The 19480-nt window shown below is 35.3% G+C and overlaps 1 protein-coding gene across 1 annotated transcript in view; it reads left to right on the plus strand.

Annotated features, from left to right (window-relative positions):
- The window catches only part of TEX11 (testis expressed 11), a 299458-nt gene that overhangs the window by 190080 nt on the left and 89898 nt on the right, over positions 1-19480 (plus strand). Inside the window, exons 18-21 of the mRNA XM_045509206.2 lie at positions 3498-3600; positions 9617-9741; positions 14990-15075; positions 17719-17775. Coding sequence (XP_045365162.2) covers positions 3498-3600; positions 9617-9741; positions 14990-15075; positions 17719-17775 — 371 coding nt within the window. The remainder of the gene's footprint in view (positions 1-3497; positions 3601-9616; positions 9742-14989; positions 15076-17718; positions 17776-19480) is intronic.

Raw genomic sequence — 19480 nt, forward strand, 5'->3', positions numbered from 1 at the left:
TTTCTGTCTTAGTAGATTGTCTGTTTAACTCTTGGTTTCATTGATTTTTTTTCTATTGTCTTTCTAGTCTTTATTTCATTGATTTCTGCTCTAATCTTTATTATTTCCCTCTTTGGCTAAATTTGGGTTTAGTTTTTCCTTCATTTTCTAATTCCTTGAGGAGTAAAATTAGGTTGTTTATTTGAGATCTTTTCTTAATGTAGGCATTTATTGCTATAAACCTTCTTCTTTTAGAACTATTTTGGCTGCATTCCATAAGTTTTTATCTGTTATATTATCATTTGGGGTGAGGTCTCAAAATACTTTCCAATTTCCTTTTGCTTTCTTCTTTGATCTGTTGGTAATTCAGGAGTGTGCTGTTTAACTTCTGTACATTTATGAAGTTTTCATTTTTCTTTCTGTTTTTTTTCTAGTTTCATGCCATTGTGGTTGGAAAAAAATACTTGATATGATTTCAGACTTCTTAAATTTGTTGACTTCCTTTCTGGCACAACATAATGATTTATCCTAGAATATATTCTGTGTCTGTGAGAGGAATATATATTCTGGTGCTGTTGGATGGAATGTTCTGTATGTATCTGTTAGGTCAATTTTGTCTATAGTGTTATTTAGGTCCACTGTTTATTAATTTTCTTTCTGGATGATCTATTCATTGTTGAAAGTGGGGTATTGAAGTCCTCTATTGTTATTTATTTCTATTACTCCCTTCAGTTTGGTTAATACTTGCTTTAAATATTTAGGTGCTCTAATGTTGAATATGTATATATTTACAATTGTTATATCCTCTTGATGAATTGGCTGCTTTATCACTATATAGTTACCTTCTTTGTCTCCTGTGACCAATTTTGACTAACGTCTATTTTATCTGATAAGTATAGCCACTCTTGCTCTTTTGGTTACCATTTGCATAGGCTATCTTTTTTCATCCCTTTACTTTCAGCCTATGTGTCTCCTTAAAGCTAGTCTCTTGTAAGTAGCACATTTGTTGGATCTTGTTTTGTTTTTGTTTTTTAGCCATTCAGCCACTTTGTGTCTTTGATTTGGTAGTTTACTTCATTTCTTTTTAAAGTAATATTGATAGAGAAGGACTTACTATTCCCTTTTTAACTGTCTGAGTTTTTAGTTCTTTTGTTCCTTTCTTCCTGTCTTGCTGTCTTCCTTTTTAATTTATTTTTTGTAATGCTATGTCTTAATTCATTTATCATATATATGTCTTGTAAATACTATTGTGTGACTTGCCTTTTTATTCTCTTAACAGTGTCTTTCACAGAGCAGAATTTTCTAATTTTAATGAAGTCCAGTTTGTTTCTTTCATGGATGTTGCTTTCAGTGTTATGTTTAACAAGTTATCACTAAACCAAAGGTAACATAGATTTTGTCTTATGTTACCTGTAAGAGTTCTATAGTTTGGGGTTTTACATCTAGGTTTGTGATAATTTTGGAGTTAATTTTCGTGAAATGTTTAAAATGTGTGCCCAGATTTTTTTTTTTTTTTGCGCGTGGATGTCCAGTTGTTCCAGTGCCATTTGTTAAAAAGACTCTCCTAATTTCTTTTACTTCCTGGTTTCCCCTGTCTACTAGTGTGGAAATTATTTACTGTTTATATTCTTTTAGAGGTTGTCGTAAAAAAAAGTCTGCCATGTTTGTAATCTGTCTGTGCTGAACTTTTGCTGATTTATTCTGTCTTATCTTTCAGTTCACTAATTTTCCCTTCACCTGCTTATAATTTGCTATTAAGTCTATCATTTCCCCCAAAAAAGTCTATCCATTATGTTTCCATTTGGATTATTGTATTTTTCATTTCAAGCATTTCCTTTGTTTCAAATCAGCAAAGTCACATTTTACAGTTTCTATTTCTTACAAGCTTCTGTGATATTAAAAGAATTTAACAACTGATATGGCTTGGGCAATAGTCAATCAGAATGGATACTGTTAGAATTGGAGAGAAAGAAGGGAGAGAGAGACAGTTCAATGGGAGACACAGGTTTGTTTTGAGAAACCTGCAGAGTGGTCTCCAGTTAGGCTAGAGCCCGCGCTCGTGTACAGACTTTGAGAGAAACCTGCAGACGGGATCTCTGGTTGGACTGGAGCCTACTCTCTGTGTACAGACTTTGTTATTTTACGCGTGGGGTTTGGAGCCGATTGGTGGGTTCTTAGCAAATGAGAAGTACTGAGAGGTAAGTTTTGATTGGTGGGTATACTGAAAGTGAAAGGGGCTGTCTGAAAGAGAGAGGGGCATGGATGAACTTTTCCGCCATAGTTCTCACTCAGGTCCGGGGAGGCAGAAGTTGTTATGCAGATAAGGTATGATGAAGGGTAAATGCTGATTGGTGGGTTTTGCAGAAGGCAGAAGTTGTTACTTGTGGTCAGCTTGGCTTGTCTAAAATAGCCGTGGATCAGTGAAATGGAGTTTGGTCGTGTCTATCAGACTAGCTAGAAACAACTACTTTAACTGTATCAATATGTTCTATTGAATATCAACATATATATATATATATAGTATATATATATATATACACATATATATACACACACATACACACACACAGTTTTTGAGCATATCTTTTATTTCTCTAAACTTCGAAAACATAGATTTTTTTAGGCAGTTTTTGATAATTTTCATATTTGCATCCTGAGAATCTGTTTCTGCTATTTGTCGTTTCTGCTGATTCTCACTTAAGGTGCCTTGTTCCTATTGTGCTTGATTTTTTTATGTTTCTACTGAAGATTCTTGAAAAATTATTTAGGGAGTATTTTGAAGCCTAAGATGAAGGTGCCTTCCCCCAGAGAGGATTTACATTTGCTTCTTCAGTTTGGGACCAATGAAAACTAAATTCATAACTTGACATATTTTGGCTTCCCATATAATATAATTTGGGGCTGTAAATACATGAGAAAGTCTGTTTGTGTTATGCCTCAGGGATTGGTTCTCCCTACCCCATTTTGCTGCATTCTTCTCAGAACCGAGGTAACTTTCTTTGCAGTCCCCTGGGGATGTGGGTAAAAGTGAGTTTACTTCTGGTTTGCCGTTAGCTAAGAATATGATCCATTGAGTCTTGATATCTGTTTTCCTGACTTAGTAAGGTACATTAAAACTGTAGTTAACATTTGCCTAGATTTACACATACCCACCAGAAAAAAATGACTTGAATTCTCTACTTACTTCTCTGGGACCTCACTTTTCCTTAGATATTGCTTGGTAATTGCTTTGCTAATCAGTTGCTTTTGGAATTAAAAAAATATAATAATTATCCAACATTTTTGGTTGTTTTTAGTAAGAGGGTTGGTTTGACATATATAATGTGCCCTATTTTCAGAAGCAGAACTCACTGTTCCTGTAGCATTTTAAGAGAGCAGTTCTTTAAAGATTTTTCTTAGATTCATATCCTTTCATTATGAGTATCCCTCAGCCATTGTGACTATCTTATTAGTATTAGTAAAATATGATAAGGTCTTCTTTGTATCTATTATAAAAGGGATCCAATATTTTTTTTCAGGCTAAAGAGGCAGTGAAAGAAGCTGAACGATATGATCCTACAAATATTTTCACTCAATTTTATATATTCAAGATTGCAATCCTAGAGAGAAACTCTGAGAAAGGTAGAAATGTTATTTATGAGTTAAATTTGACTGTTAACACAAAGAATAAATAATCCTCTTTGACCATAATAGAAAAAATTGTTTTTAAGACAATGGAGTTGAATATATATTCTAGCCTTCCTGTGTAAGATGGTACAACCATGCAAAAAGAAACTATGGAAAGTTGCATCAAGAATAAAAGAACAGGGGCTAACTACCGAAGGAGTAGGAACTAGGCAGATGTGGGACAAGAACTGAGGGAATGTCTTGTCAGTGTATACTTTTTCGTATTTTCTGTAATTTGAACCAACCTGTTAAAAATTAAGTTTAAAAAGCTTTGGGGACAAGAGGAAATTATACTGCAATCAGTTAAGAATTATCTTTAGAGAATGGAAGTCTCCAGGATACCTTTTGATTGTTTTCACTTATGTGGGAGGTCATTGGTGAGAGATTTGGCCCTGAAACGGAATTTATCTCCACAAAGTTAACAGTGTTGCAGTTGCTTACATGAACCTTATTCCATTAGTGCTGTGTCCTTTCCATTAAGTTAAGCATGGTTTCCTAGCTAGTGTGTCTGCGCACACATATATCTTAACTTGGTTACAGATATGCCTATTGTGTGTTATTATTCCTGTTCAGCCTTCTGGGTAGGTGAGCAAATCTGGGTTGCCCTTTGTGAAGGGCACAAGTTGAGAAATTGAGAAGCTTGGGTTAATAAGATTCAAAGAGAATTTATACTAATACAATTAAGCAACTATTTATAAATATCTACTGTATGTGCAGTGGACTCTGTTATTCACTTCATAACAAAAAGAAAGAGGATTTATTCTGTTTTGAGAAAGAAATGTTCCAGGGTAGTAAAGTATGCCTGTATGTTAATTAAGAAGTATTAAATTGGAATCAGCTCTTTATCAAGGTTAATATTGCTGTCATGTCAGTCATCAATGTTTTCATTATAGATATCTAGGCATTTGTTTTACTTGACATATTATGCTGAAGGATAAAAGAACCTGAACCACAACTTTTGCCAGCAAAATGGCAAAAGCCCCTCACACAACGAGATTTCCTATTAAACCTTTTCTTTTAACACTATTAGAATAAAATTATTTTACTTTTTAAACATAGCATGAGCTCAATCTTTTTATTTCTTCCCCAGTTATCTGTGACCATTTTTAGTCATGTTTATTGAAGATACATACAATAAAATTTACTGTTGCCTAGTGTTACCCTTCCCCCCAGTAACCGTAAGTTTGTTTTCTATGTCTGTATGTCTGTTTCTGTTTTGTAAATAAGTTTGTTTCTCTTTTTTTTTTTAGATTCCGGATATAAGTGATATCATATGGTTATTTTTCTTTCTCTTTCTGGCTTACTTCACTTAGAATGACAGTCTCTAGTTCCATCCATGCTGCTGCAAATGGCATTATTTTATTCTTTTTATGGCTGAGTAGTAGTCCATTGTACAAATATACCGCAACTTCCTTATCTAGTCATCTAGGGGGTTTTTTGTTTTTTGTTTTTTGTTTTCTGGTCATCTGTTGATGGACATTTAGGTTGTTTCCATGTCTTGGCTATTGTAAATAGTGCTGCTATGAACATTGGAGTGCATGTATTTTTTTGAATTAAGGTTCCCTCTAGATATATGCCCACAAGTGGGATTGCTGGATCTTTATCTTTTCTGTTCTCCTACTTACTTTGAATTTGATTTGCTCTTCTTTTTTTTAGTTTCCAAAGGTGAAAGCTGAGGTCATTAATTTAAGACCTATATTCTAGTCTCATAAACAGATAATGCTGTAAATTAGCTTCTAAGTACTGCTTTAGTGACAATTGACAAATTTTGATATATTGTGTTTTCATTTTAATTCAGTTCAAAATACTTTGTAATATGACTTTTGAGTCCAGTTTAAATAAACCTGTGGGTTATTTAGAAATATGCTATGTATTTTCCAAATATGTGCAGATTTCCAGAGAACTTTTTTATTAATTTAATTTAGTTCTATTTTAGTCAAAGATCATAACTTTGTATAACTTAAATCTTTCAAAATATGTTGGGGCTTGTTATGTTGCCCATAATAGTGTCTTTCTTGGTAAATGTTCCATGTGCACATGAGAAGAATGTGTGTCTTGCTGGTGTAGGGTCAAATGTTCTATTAATGTCAGGTCAAGTTGATTAATGGTGTTAAACATCCTAGCTGATTTTCTGTCTACTTATTCTGTCAACTATTGAGAGAAGTTGAAATCTTTGACTGTAATTGTGGATTTGTTCATTTCTCCTTGCAGTTTTATCAGTTTTTGCTTCTTGTATTTTCTAATTTTTTTATTGGATGCATAAACATTTAGGATTGTTGTGTCCTCATAATGAATCGAATCCTATACTGTGATGAAATAATCTTCTGTCACTGGTAATGTTCTTTGCTCTGAAATCTATTTTGTCTGATATTAATATAGCCACTCCAGCTTTCTTAGTATATATTATCCCATCCATTTTCTTTTAGCCAATTTTGGCTTTATATTTAAAGTATGTTTCTTGTAGGTATCTTACAGTTGGAAGTTGCTTTCTTTAATCCAGTCTGACTATCTCTGCCTTTTAACTAGATCATCTAGACCATTTATATTTTAACGTGATTATTGATATAGCTAGATTTAAATTTAGTATCTTGTTATTTGTCTTCTATTTGTCCTATATTTTTTTCTTCAATTTTATTAGGTAGAATTGTTACAGTTTGACTGCACATATACAATGTTTTGCATGTAAATACATGTACACAATATACTGCATATACTTTTAAATTTTACATATATGTGCTTTTCATTGTTTCTAAGACTGTTTAGAGCTTTAGCTTTTTAAACTTGCATAGTTATCAAAGGAATAAAGCCAACCACAAAATAATAAATAACTCAAAAAGATACATACACCCCGCTATTAACAGCAACATTGTTTATAATTGCCAAGATATGGAAGCATCATAAGTGCACATCAATAGATGAATGGATAAAGAAGATGCAGCATATATATGTAAGGGAATACAACGCACCTATAAGAAAGAGGGATATTTTGCAATTTACAGCCCTTCATTCACTTTTTTTTTCACTTAAAAAACTAGAATTGTATAATTGGCATAAACGTTTCCATTGCATCAAAAAGAACAAAACACCTAGAAATAAACTTAACCAAGGAGGTTACCTATACTCTGAAAACTGATAAACACTGATGAAGGAAACCAAAGATGATACAAAGAAATGGAAAGATATCTTGTGCTCTTGGATTAGAAGAATCAACATTATCACAATGGCTGTACTACCCAAAGCAATCTACAGATCCAGTGTAACCCCTGTACTCACAACATTTTTCACAGAACTAGAACAAACGGTTCCAAAATTCATATGGAACCATAAAAGACCCCAAACTGCCAAAGCAATCTTTTCTAGATCTTTTTTTCTCTTTCTTCTTTTTGTTCTCTTTTCTTATGGTTTGATGACTAGAGAAATTCTTTTAACATTTGTTGTAAAGCTAGTTTGATGGTGCAGAATTCTTTTAGCTTTTGTTTATCTGTGAAGTTTTTGATTTCTCCATCAAGTCTGAATGAGAGCCTTGCTGGATAGAATATTCTTGGTTGTAAGTTCCCCCTTGCATCACTTTAAATTTGTCGTGCCACTCCCTCCTGGCCTGTAGAGTTTCTGCTGAAAAATCAGCTGATAACCTTATGAAAGTTCCCTTGTATGTTATTTGTTGCTTTTCTCTTGCTAATTTTAATATTTTCTCCTTATCCTCAATTGTTGTCAATTTGATGACTATGTGCCTTGGTGTGTTCCTATTTGGGTTGATCCTTTGTGAAACTCCCTGCACTTCCTGGACTTGGGTGACTGTTTCCTTTCCCAAGTTGGGTAAGTTTTTGGTTATTATCTTTTCAAAAATTTTGTCAAGTCTTTTCTCTCTTCTCTTTCTGAGACCCCTATAATGCAAATATTAGTGTGCTTCATGTTGTCCCAGAGTTCTCTTAAAGTATCCTCATTTCTTTTCATTCTTTTTCTTTTTTCTGTTCTGCACTAATGATTTCCACTAATCTGTCTTCTAGTTCATTGGTCCATTCTTCTGCCTCATTTAGTCTATTCTTGGTTCTTTCTAGTGTGTTATTCATTTCAGTGATTTTATTCTTCAACTCTGTTTGGGTATTCTTTATATTTTCGAACTCTTTGCTAAAAATTTCTCTCTGTGCGTCTATACTCCTCTTGAGTTCTCTGAACATCTTGGCCACCATTACTTTAAACTCTTTCTCAGATATATTGCCTATCTCCTCATCACTTATTTCTTCTGGGATTTTATCTTGTGCCTTGGCCTGGGAGATATTCCTCTGCCGCCTCATATTGTTTATCTTTCTATTTGTATTTTTAGGTAGCTTTAGTTACATTTCTCAACCTTGGAGAGGTGGCCCTCTGTGGGAGATGTCCTATGCGTCCCAGCAGTACACACCTCTCTTGTCATCCAAGGGCTAGAGTCCAGCCTGTCCTAATGTAGAGTCTGGCCTGTGTTTGTGGATTCCTTCCACAAGCTTTGGGATTGTTGTTTTCTTATTTCTGGTATTGGTCTCCTGGTGGATGAGACTGGACTAGAGGCTTATGCAGGTTTCCCGGCAGGAGGAGCCAGTGCCTGCCCACTGCTGGTTGAAACTTGGTCCTGGACCTCTGGTGGGTAGGGCCTTGTCTAGAGGCCTTTGTGGCTTAGGAAGTCTGCTGATGGGTGGGGCTGTGTTCCCACCCAGTATGTTGTCTGGTCTGAGGCTTCCCAGCCCTTAAGCCTATAGGCTGTAGGGTGGGGCCAGGTCTTGGTGCTGATAATCCAATTAAGATGTCAGCCTACAGGAAAGCTCTTGTAGATTAACACTCCAGAAATGTCCACGACCAGCTTTTATGTCCCCTAGGTGAGCTGCAGCCATCTCTTACATCCCCAGGAGACTCTCCAAAACCAGGTTCCTATTAAATCACTGCCTCTGTTTTTGGACCTAGCACACTCAAGATTCTATGTAGGGTTCCAAAGAGAGTGAATCTGTTTCCCTAAGTCCCATGGGGCTCCTGGAGTTAAGCCCCACTGGCCTTCAAAACCAGATTTCCTGGGTCTCCTCCCCTCCCAGTGCCACAACCCCAGGCTGGGGAAACTGACATGGGGCTTAGAGCTCTCACTCCTGTGGGTGGGCCTCTGCAACTTAATTATCCTTGAGCTTGTGGGTCGCCAACCTGGGGGGTATGGGGCCCAATTATATCATGAGCACTTCCCTCCTACCATCCTGCTGTGGTTCCTCTTTATGTTTCCAGTTGAAGATGATCTTCTTTGCTAAGTTCTAGTCTTTTTTCATTGGTTGTCTAGCAGTCAGTTGTGGTTTCATTATAGTCATGAGGAGAGCTCGTGGTCCTACCACTCCACCATCTTGACTGGACTATTTTTCCTATCTTTGTTCTTTGTTGCCGTTTTTCTTTTTTCTGCTTTCTTTTGGATTAATTGGATTTTTATGATTAAATTTATCTCATTCTTTGGCTTATTAGCTGTAGCTTTTTGTTTTATTTTAATTGTTACTGAAGGTCTGAATACATATATTTAACTTATCATGGTCTACCTTTAAGACATTTAGTGGAATATAATACCACCATTTATTTTTTTAACTTTTTTTGTATTATATTCCATTTTATGGATGTACCAAATTGTATTTAGTCCATCCATTATTGATAGAATTTAACTTTATTCCATATTTGACTCTTATAAAAATTGCTTCATGAGCATATTTGTCTGTTTTTATTCACTTTTGCAGATACATCCATGGAATAAATTCAGAGGTGAAATGTTCTGTTAGGCATTTTTCTGAGGTTCAATTCCTCCTTGACAGTCTAGCAATTTAGATGACTTCATGAAAATTAATTAATATTAGTACTCTTGAAATGAATTCCAAAGTATTGTGATATAATTAACTATGGGTAAAATTAACTATAATTAACTATAGATTGCTATTATCTTTGATAACATTTTTTAAATTGTTTCCTTGTTTTTCAGCTTTGCAAGCAATTACTGCTTTAGAGAATTTATTAACAGCTAAAGAACAAGAAGAGAATGACATACTTACAGATAAAGGTTCAACTGTCATGCTCCTCAGTTTAGCTGCCCAGTTTGCTCTAGAGGTAATCCTTATGTACCTTTCTATGAAATTTTTATCTCTTTTCTATTTTCAGAGACAATGGGATCATCATCAGTTAGGCACAGGAGAGGGCATTTTTACCCTCTATTTTGCCTCAGAGTTTCACACCAAGCTTTGTTGCAGAATTGCTTTATTTCTCTTCATTTCTTTATGATGTAGAGTAAATAAAAACAAAATGAAGTAATATATTTGTGCTTAAAATTGTAAAAAATAAACATAGCAAAACATTAATTTTTAAAAGAAACTCAAGATTTAAAATGCTACCTCATAAAAAAAATTTTTTTAATTAAAAAAATCTAAAAAATTTTTTAAAATGCTGCACCATGCCCCACAAAATAGTTATCTATTTGGAAACTTATCTTTCTCATCAGTTTGCAAAAAACAGTTTAAATCTTTATGGACCTTTTTAGTTCATAACCACAAAACAACTTTAGAAGTAATAAATACATGTACCTCCTTCTTTTCCTTGCAGAATTCTGGTCTTAGTAATATATAGGATTAGGAAAAGCATGTGGCAACTGTGGAGCTCTTGGACTGCATGATAGAATGGGTTTGAGAACTCTGCCACTTAAGTGCTTAACTTCTTTGACTCTTAATTTCACCGTCTGTAAAATAAAGATAATACCTACCTACAGGATTGTTGTAAAAATTAACTGAGAAGACGGCTGAAAATGTGATTTGTAATCTATGAAACTTGGTCTACAAGTATAGTGTTTCTGTTCTTATTAACAACATGCACTCTAACCACAGCTATCTCTTCTACTTTATTTCATATTACTCCCCTGTATCATCATCATAGTGGTATAAGCCGCCATTACATTAGGCACAGGATCTAGAATAGTGGAGACATAAGCCTTTTATCACTCCAACCAAACACAGTGTCTCTCAAATGGGACAGTCACATTCCTTTTTCCATGTCTTGTTTATACCACCCCATCTTTTAACAAATGTTCTTATTTAAATGCTGCTTTTTCAAAGTTCAACCTAAGGTTTCCCTCCACTGTAGAGACTTCCCAAATGAATTCTAATCCTCAGTGCTCTCTTCCTACTCTGAATTGCAGTAACTTTTAATTTGTATGCTACTTATTTGGTCTTTATCATGTATACTGCCTTGTATTGCTAATGCATAGCTTGTCTGTCCAACTTGACTTATAAAATCCTTGAGGGCCGAATTTCTAGTACCTAGCCCAATATCTTGCCCAAAGTAGTTGCTGAATAGAGTTTGAGTGATGTGTGTTTTGATGTTAATAAGTAGGGTAATAGAACTCCTGGAGGAGGAAGTATATTTGGCACATAAGATACAAGGTGTGCAGAATGATAAGGAAGAGGAAATGAGAGAAATTTGGTAGTGGATAACCCAAAGGCAAATATCTTTTTAAAGGAAAGTTTGCAAATTTATGTTTGATAAGGAAAGCAGAAAAAAGCCAGTGGAAGAATTATGGAACTATATTTCTGAAATATTTCTGAGAAGGAAAGTGGTTTTAAAAGAGAGGAAAGAGTCAAGAAAAAAAATCCTCAGGTAGTTTGGATTAGAAGATGGAAAGAAGGATGGATGAACCAAACTCAGAAATATGTCTACAAAAGAAGAAGTTTTCACTAACTACAATTGCTTTACAAAAGGCATTGCAAGTGCTAGTGAGAATATTTCATTCAGCAAATATTTATTGAGCACCTACTATGTGCCAGGCACTGTTCTAGGCTCTTTTAAACAGTGATATGCCTTCCTAGAGCTTATATTCAAGTAGTAGGAGGAAAGATAATAAAAGCATAATAAAAATAAGAAATTACATAATATTTTAGAAGTTGATAGGTAATACAGGAAAAAATGGAGCAGCATAAAAAGGATCAGGTGTGGGAGTGGGCTGGGATTGGTGTGAGTTATTGTTTTAAATAGGATGGTTAGGATAAGTCTCATCAAGGAGATGACATGTTTGCAAAGACTTGAAGTTGGTGAAGGAGCTAGTCCTGTAGATATATGGGGGAAGTGAAGAAGAGTATTCCAGGCCCTGAGGTTGGTCCCACAAGTAGCAAGGAAGCTGGTATGGCTAAAGTAGAGTAAATAAAGGGTGGGATTAGTGAGAGATGAAGTCAGAGAGGTAATGGAGAGTCTGGATTATGTAGATCCTTACAGGCCAGTGAAAGGACTTTGACTTTCACTTTTGAAATGAGCAACCATTAGAGGGTTTTTAGCAGAGCAGTGACATGATTTGATTTTCATTTTAACAGAAATAACTCTGGGTATTGTATTGAGAATGGACCATAAGAGAGCCAAGGTGGAAGCAATGAGACCTGTTAAGAAATTTTTGAAGTAATACAGGGAAAGGATTATGGTGACTCAGATAAGGGAGATAACAATGGAGGTGAATGATAACGGAATTTACTGCCAGATTGGATGAAGGGTATAAGAGAAAAATATTGGGTCATTAAGTGGAGTTTCCAAAAACTGAACTAGGAAAGGTTGCAAATAGAGCAGGTTTAGGGGGAAAATCAGGAGTTCAGTTTGGACATGATGCATTGATAAATAGGGATCTGAGTAGTAATTTGGATATATGACTCTGGAGTTGGGAAAGTCTGGGCTGAAGAGAAAAGTTTAATAAGAGTCATTAATAAATAGATGGTATATAAAGCTATGAGACTTGATTGCCATTAGCAAGGGATTGAGTATATATGGAGTAGAGAAAAGGATCAGAGACTGAGCCTGGAACCTTCAAACATTAATGGTTTGGAGAAAGGAAGAGGAACTAGCAAAGGAGATTGAAAGGGAGCAACCCATGAGGTAGGAGAAAACAAGGGTGATGTGGTAACTTGAAAGCCAAATGTATTTCAAGGAAGAAAATTTAATCAACTATGTTGAATGTTGCTGATAGATCAGAAAAAATGAGGACTAAGAATTGACCATTGGCATTTATAATATGGAGGTCATTGGTGAGCTTGACTGGAGCAGTTTTTGTAGAGATAGGACAAACGCCTGATTAGAGTAGGCTCAAGAAAGAACTGAAGGAAAGGAATTAGATACAATAAGTATAGACAGTTCTTTAGAAGAATTTGCTACAAAGGGGAGAAAAGAAATTGGGCAGTAGTTGGTGAGAGAAGATTAAGAGGTTTGTTTACTTGAATTGGGATTAATGAGAATGTTTATATACCGATCAGAATGATCCAGCAGGACAACAAAAGTTGACAATGTGAGAGAGAAAAAAAGAATTGTTAGAATAATATCATTAAACAGGCAAGAGGTGGTGAATGCAAGTGTATAAGTTTAGGGATTGGCTTTAGGAAGGAATGTGGATAGTTCATTTATGAGAGCAGTTGAGAAGACAGAGTATGTGGTGTGGTCCCCGGTGTGTGAGTAGATGTGGTAGTAGAAATCTGTAGAAGTTCTCTTCCTGAGTGCTTCAATTTTCTCAGTGAAGTAGGAAACAAGGTCATCACCTGAGTGTGAGAATAGGAGAGGAGGTGCTGTAAGGTTGAGAAAAGAAGGTGTCAGTTAAGCATCCAGAAAATCAAGAAAGTGAATAACAAGGGTAATGTGATATGCTTGCCTTGTAGCATTAAAGTCCATTTGAAGAAGTTTTAAAATAAAGCAAATAGTTGTATGGGTTTTTATCCTGCCACTTTCAGCTACATGGATGAAGGCAGGAAAGTCACTGGAAAGTTGAATTAACCAGACTTGTGGTTTTTCCAGATGAATACAATGAAGTAGAAGAGGGTCCGGAAAATCAAGGAACAAGGAAATGGTTATAATTAATCCCCATGGGATTTAAATTGACTACAGAGTAAAGGCAAGACATCACAGGGATGAGGGCCAGTGAAAAATTAGTAGTCTCAATGCATAGAAGATCTTAATGCAGTTGAAGGGTTACTGGAGTGATAGAGGGAGTGAAATAGAAAGGCAGGAAATGGTGGTCAGAAAGTAGAATACATGAAACAGAACAGGGTGCAGGACTAGGGTAAGGGAGTGAGGCACCTGGAACTGGCCCTTGTACAACCCTGAGAATGAGTGCCTCCTTAAATTTTGTACCCTAGGAGCCTCACTTGCATCACCTGACTCACCCAGTCCCAGCCCTGACTGAGAGTATGGAAGAGCTGTAATTATTAGTAATGGCAGTGTCCAGTGAATGACTGTGCTAGTGAATGGCTAAGGTAACTGGGAGCATGGAATTTAAGGAAATAAAAGACTAGGCTATTAGGAGGATCATCTGTCTGTATACTGAAAATGCCAAAACTTAACACTGGAGTAGCATTTGGAAAAAATAACTGTGAACAGTAGATAAATCATCAAGAAATAAGAAGAAATGGTCTGAAGGGGAAAGGGTATACCTCAAGCGGTAGAGCGCATACTTAGCATGCACAAGGTCCTGAGTTCAATCCCCAGTACCTCCTCTAAAATCAAACAAACAAACAAACAAACAAACAAACCTAATTACCACCCTCATCCTGAGGGAAAAAAAGAAAAAAGAAAAGAAAAGAAAAGAAAAGAAATGGCCTGAGAGCTGGTAGTTCACCATAACAATGAGGGATAGTGGGCAATATAGTCTGATAACAGGAAATTCAAAGCTGGTGATTTTAGGGAAGAAGAAGAGAGAATAATTTTTAAAACAGCAATGAAGAGCAAAAATGAGGCCTACTTCATCTCTAGGTCTAGGGGTAGAAGGGAGATGAGAGAAAAACAGCCACTACTTGAGAGGGCTTCGATAGAAGCAGTATCCTTGGAGAAACGTAGATTTCCATTAGATGAAGAATGTGGAGGGAACTTTCCAAGAAGAGGCTGCTCATAGAGGAGATTTTGCTGATAATGGACTGAATTTCAGAAAGCATAGTGGAAGGGTTGGAGGAGTTGGGGAGAAATGATAAAAGAGGACAAAAGGGATTTACAGAGCCTTATGTGAATTAGGGTGCTAGAAATGAGAGTGACCTCAGAGTCTGGGGTTCTTTTGGTTACTACTGATAAACAGGCACAATAAGATTAGTCCTAGTGAATTCAAGGTAATGTTGGCAAGTATGTGAGTGTTTATGGATTTCTGAGAGGAATGGGTTTCTGAGGTCAACATGAACCTGTTCTGTTTTTGTCAATGAGGTGTATTTTCATTCTACCATCTTGTGGTTAACTCCTTTGAGAGCACAAAATGAACAAGTTTAGATTTTTTTCTTGCCCTTAATGGACAGGAATATAGACAACATTTTGTAAGTATCACTTTGAGGTATAACTTACGTATTATATTTGTCCTTTTTAGAATGAACAGCAAATTGTGGCAGGAAAAGCTTTGGAATATTTAGCTCAATATTCAGAAGACCCACAACAAGTTCTTACAGCTTTAAAGTAAGTAATCCACATCCCATAAATGTGAAAGGATTTCATTTATTCATCTTACTCTTGGTTTGTAAACTTTGCGAAAATAGTGCTGATGGGATCAGGCTGAGTCAATGTCTACAATATTATCGGGGGTTTTTTCCACCTTTATTGAGATACAATTGACAAATGATGTTGTGTAAGTTAAGGAATACAACCTGGTGATCTGACACACATTTATATTGTGACATGGTTAGCACAATAAGACATCCACACTTTACAAAATTATACATTGTGCGTGATGAGGACATTTAAGATTTACTCTCTTAGCAACTTTCAAGTATATCATACAGTATTATTAACTATAGTCACCATGCTGTACATTAGATCTCCATCTTATAACTGGAAGTTTATCCCATTCGACCAACATCTCCCTGTTTTTTCCACCCACAGGCCCTGGCAATCACCATTCTACCGTATGCAAATGGCTTTCTTTTTTCTTTTTTAAAGATATTCCATATATAAGTGAGATATTACAGTATTTGTCCTTGTCTGTCTGACTTATTTCACTTAGCACAGTGCCTTCAATCCATGTTGTCACAAAAGGTAGGATTAGTTTCTTTTGTATGGTTGAATAATATGCTAGTGTGTGTGTGTGTGTGTGTGTGTGTGTGTATGTGTACACATACTACATTTTCTTTATTCATTCCTCTACTGATGGACACTTAGGTTGTTTCCATGTCTTGGCTATTGTGAATAATGCTGCAATGAACCTGGGGGGTGCAGGTATCTCTTCGAGATAGTGACCTCCTTTTCTTTATATATATACCCAGAAGTGGGATTTCTGGGTTGTATGGCAGTTCTGTTTTAAATTTTTGAGGTACCTCCATGCTGTTTTCCACAGTGGCCGTACCAATGTGCATTCCTATGAGCAGTGCACTAAGGCTCCCTTTTCTCTGTATCTTTGCCAACACTTATTATCTCTTGTCTTTTTGATAATAGCCACTGTAACATGTGTGAGGTGATATCTCACTGTGGTTTTGATTTGCGTTTCCCTGATGATTAGTGATATTGAGCACCTTTTCATGTATCTGTTGGCCATTTGGATATCTTCTTTAGAAAAATGTCTACTCAGGTCCTCTGCCTATTTTTTAATCAGATTATTTGTTTTTTGCTTTTGAGTTGTAGGAGTTCCTTAAATATTATGGATATTAACCCCTTATAAGATATATTGTTTACAAGTATTTTTCCCCATTCCATAGGTTGCCTTTTTTTTTGTTTTTGATAGTTCCCTTTGCTGTGAAGAATCTTTTTACTTTGATGTAGCCCCACTTGTTTATTTTTGCTTTTATTGCTTGTGTATTGGATGTTGTATCCAAAAAAATCATTGTCAAGGAGCTATTCCCCTGTGCTTTCTTCTAAGAGTTTTATGGTTTCAGGTTTTATACTTAAGTCTTTAATCCATTTTGAGTTAGTTTTTCTGAGTAAGTATAAGACAGAGGTCCAGTTTCATTATTTTGTATATGGATATCCAGTTTTCCCAGCACCACTTATTGAAAAGACTGTCTTTCCCCCAGATATTCTTGGCTCCCTTATCAAATATAAATTGAAGGTGTATATGGGTTTATTTCTGGGCCCTATTCTAGTTCATTGGTCTGTTTTTATGCCAGTACCATGCTGTTTTGATTGCTATAGCTTTGTAGTATAGTTTGAAATCAAGAAATGTGATGGCTCTAGCTTTGTTCTTCTTTCTCAAGTTTGCTTTGGCTGTTTGAGGTCTGTGGTGGTTCCATATAAATTTTAAGATTTTTTTCCTATTTCTGTGAAAAATGTCATTGGAAATTTGGTAGGGATGCTTAAAGTAAAAAAAAGATATCAATTGAACCTAATCTTTCCCTTTTGCTCTTTCTATGAAGGAAAATCGTTTATTGAAGGGGAACTTTTACACACAATAGTGAGATATAGAGGAGGGTGAGGTTACAATATAACTCCTAATGATATGGCTGAGAATGTGCCAGTGGGAAAAATTGGAAACCAGAAGCGTTCTTTGTTAATTCTTCTGTTGGTCAATGACACTTGAGGTCACACTTCTGAAGGGAAATGGAGTCAAAGAAGGAGTCTTGAGTATAAGAAGGAGTCTTGAGATACTTACATACCTTTCAGTGAGATAAATATCTAAAATCATTCAGGATAGATGATTTTTTAAAAAAGATTTTTAGGATTTGAAACTTTACAAATTACCTTATTTTGTCAGTTTGTTATTATGCTGCCAGATCCCTTCAAAAAATACTCATCCTAGTTTATGTGGAACACAAAAGTCAGTTCCGGGTTCCCTTATAGAAAGAAAAATATACAAACTTGTATACTATACTTGATGTTCCAGCAGGTGACTTGGGCAATGATATAAACTGCGGAACTATTTCAGAATTTGTCATAAGCAACTCTTTTGTTTTAAAATTATTTATTAAATAATTCTTCCAAAGTTACAAAATTGGTATGTTTTCATTGCAATCATTAAGACATACAAAGATCTATAAATAAAATAATTAACCTCCTCCTTACCCTCTCTTTTCTGACTTCTGCCTCCTGGGGTAATCAAGATTAATAACTTGGTATATATTCTTTCACATATTTCTTCCTAAGTATCACTTTTTATATTACTTTATCATACAGGTATCTATTTCGTCTTGTTCTTCCAAACATTCCTCAAATACCAGAATCTGAAAATAAGTAAGTTATAGTTCAACATAAATGATGTATTCGCCATTAGAAAAAAATATTAACAACTTTCGCTAGAAACCTTTTATTGAGAGATGTATAGTATAATGGGTAAGGTCAGTATAGGCTCTGGGGCCAGTCTTCCTGAGTTCATATTTTGGCTCTGCCACTTATTACATGTGTAACCGGGGCTTCTGTTTCCCCATCTGTAAAATAGGAATAATAATAGTACCTACCTTATGCGGTTGCTGTGATGACTCAATGAATAAATACATATAAAGCACTTAGAAGAGTGTCAGGCACTTACCACACCCTCAATAATGTTAGCTATGATTTCATTATGATATTGCTTCTGTTTCCCCTTTCCTAACAGGAGACTTAAATATAGACATATCTCCTACTTTCTCACAGAAACACATAACCTGGTTGGCTTCTTGATTTTGATTCTGTATCAGCTCAGCTGGGAGTATTCAGATATGTTTCTGCTCACAGATTCTATGGCTTAAGATAACAAGAACTTAATTTGTGGAAGAATTGGGTCACCAATTTTTCATTCACAAAATTCACTTGCTCCTAATGATTTGAAAGAAAACTCTATTCAAAGTCTTGATTAGGGATAACTTTTAGAGAAATATCACCATCTCTATTTTCTCTGCTTGGACAAAAACTCTGTAATCGTGTATCATTACTTTGTATTTGCTTTGTATATTTGTACCTGGAGGCAATATATTTTTTAGTTAAATCTTTGGAAACTATCTCAGGCTGAGATAATATTGGATTAATGACATAACTTTTTTTCATAATACAAATTTTCCCCAAACACATATGATAAGTTTTGCCCCTTCTGTACAGGTGCTATGAATCCATTATGAAGATATTCACTAACTTCTGGTTTACCTTAAGCAATAACAACTTATTTAACTTCTCTAAGCTTTATTTTCTTTATCTATTAAATAAAAGAAGCTCAACTGGATAATATCTAAAGTTCTGTTCTGTTTTAAAACTCTCATGGTTTTCAGTTAGCAGGATCTACCTAAGTATTAAAACTTGTATGCTAAAATTTTTGAAAGCAATTTGTCTCTTAAATAGACTGTACATCCCTTTTCATGTCCTCAATCTTATTTATACTATTTATTTGCATTAATGGACCCTTCCTAGACTATTTTATATAGTCACTGAATTAAATAGTGAAGAAGTCAACTTTAGCTCAGCTTTAAATTCAGATTAATAAAATTTACTGTGAACAATTACTTTATATAAAGCAATGTTTAATATTTATCCCTAAGAAAGCTGCTACTTTTCCCGAAGCACAGTCTTTATTATATAATACTAGACATTCTCATGATAAGGCCAGTCTTATGGTATGCTCTACCCTACTTCCTATAAACTTCCTTAGTTGAGATTGCCAATATTTCCGTATTCATTCCTTTGTTTATGCATAATGGGATGTTTTTCTCTGTTAAAATTTATATACCCCCTAAAGAAGCTTGACAAAGGGTCAAGAAACCTGGGTAGTAGAATTGGTATTGTCATTTATTTCGTGGCCTTAGACAAATCATTCCCTGTTTCCAGATCTGTTTCCTCATCTGTAAAATGAAGGGTCTGGTCAAGTGGTTTTAAAACTATTCCTTAAGACTCTGGAAATTCTGGGCACTTCCTCAGGGACTTCTAGGAAACTGAGGCTCTAGGCCTCTACCCACCACTGGTTCAACCAGAG

Source organism: Camelus bactrianus, chromosome X, assembly GCF_048773025.1.
Source record: "Camelus bactrianus isolate YW-2024 breed Bactrian camel chromosome X, ASM4877302v1, whole genome shotgun sequence".
Lineage (NCBI taxonomy): Eukaryota > Metazoa > Chordata > Mammalia > Artiodactyla > Camelidae > Camelus > Camelus bactrianus.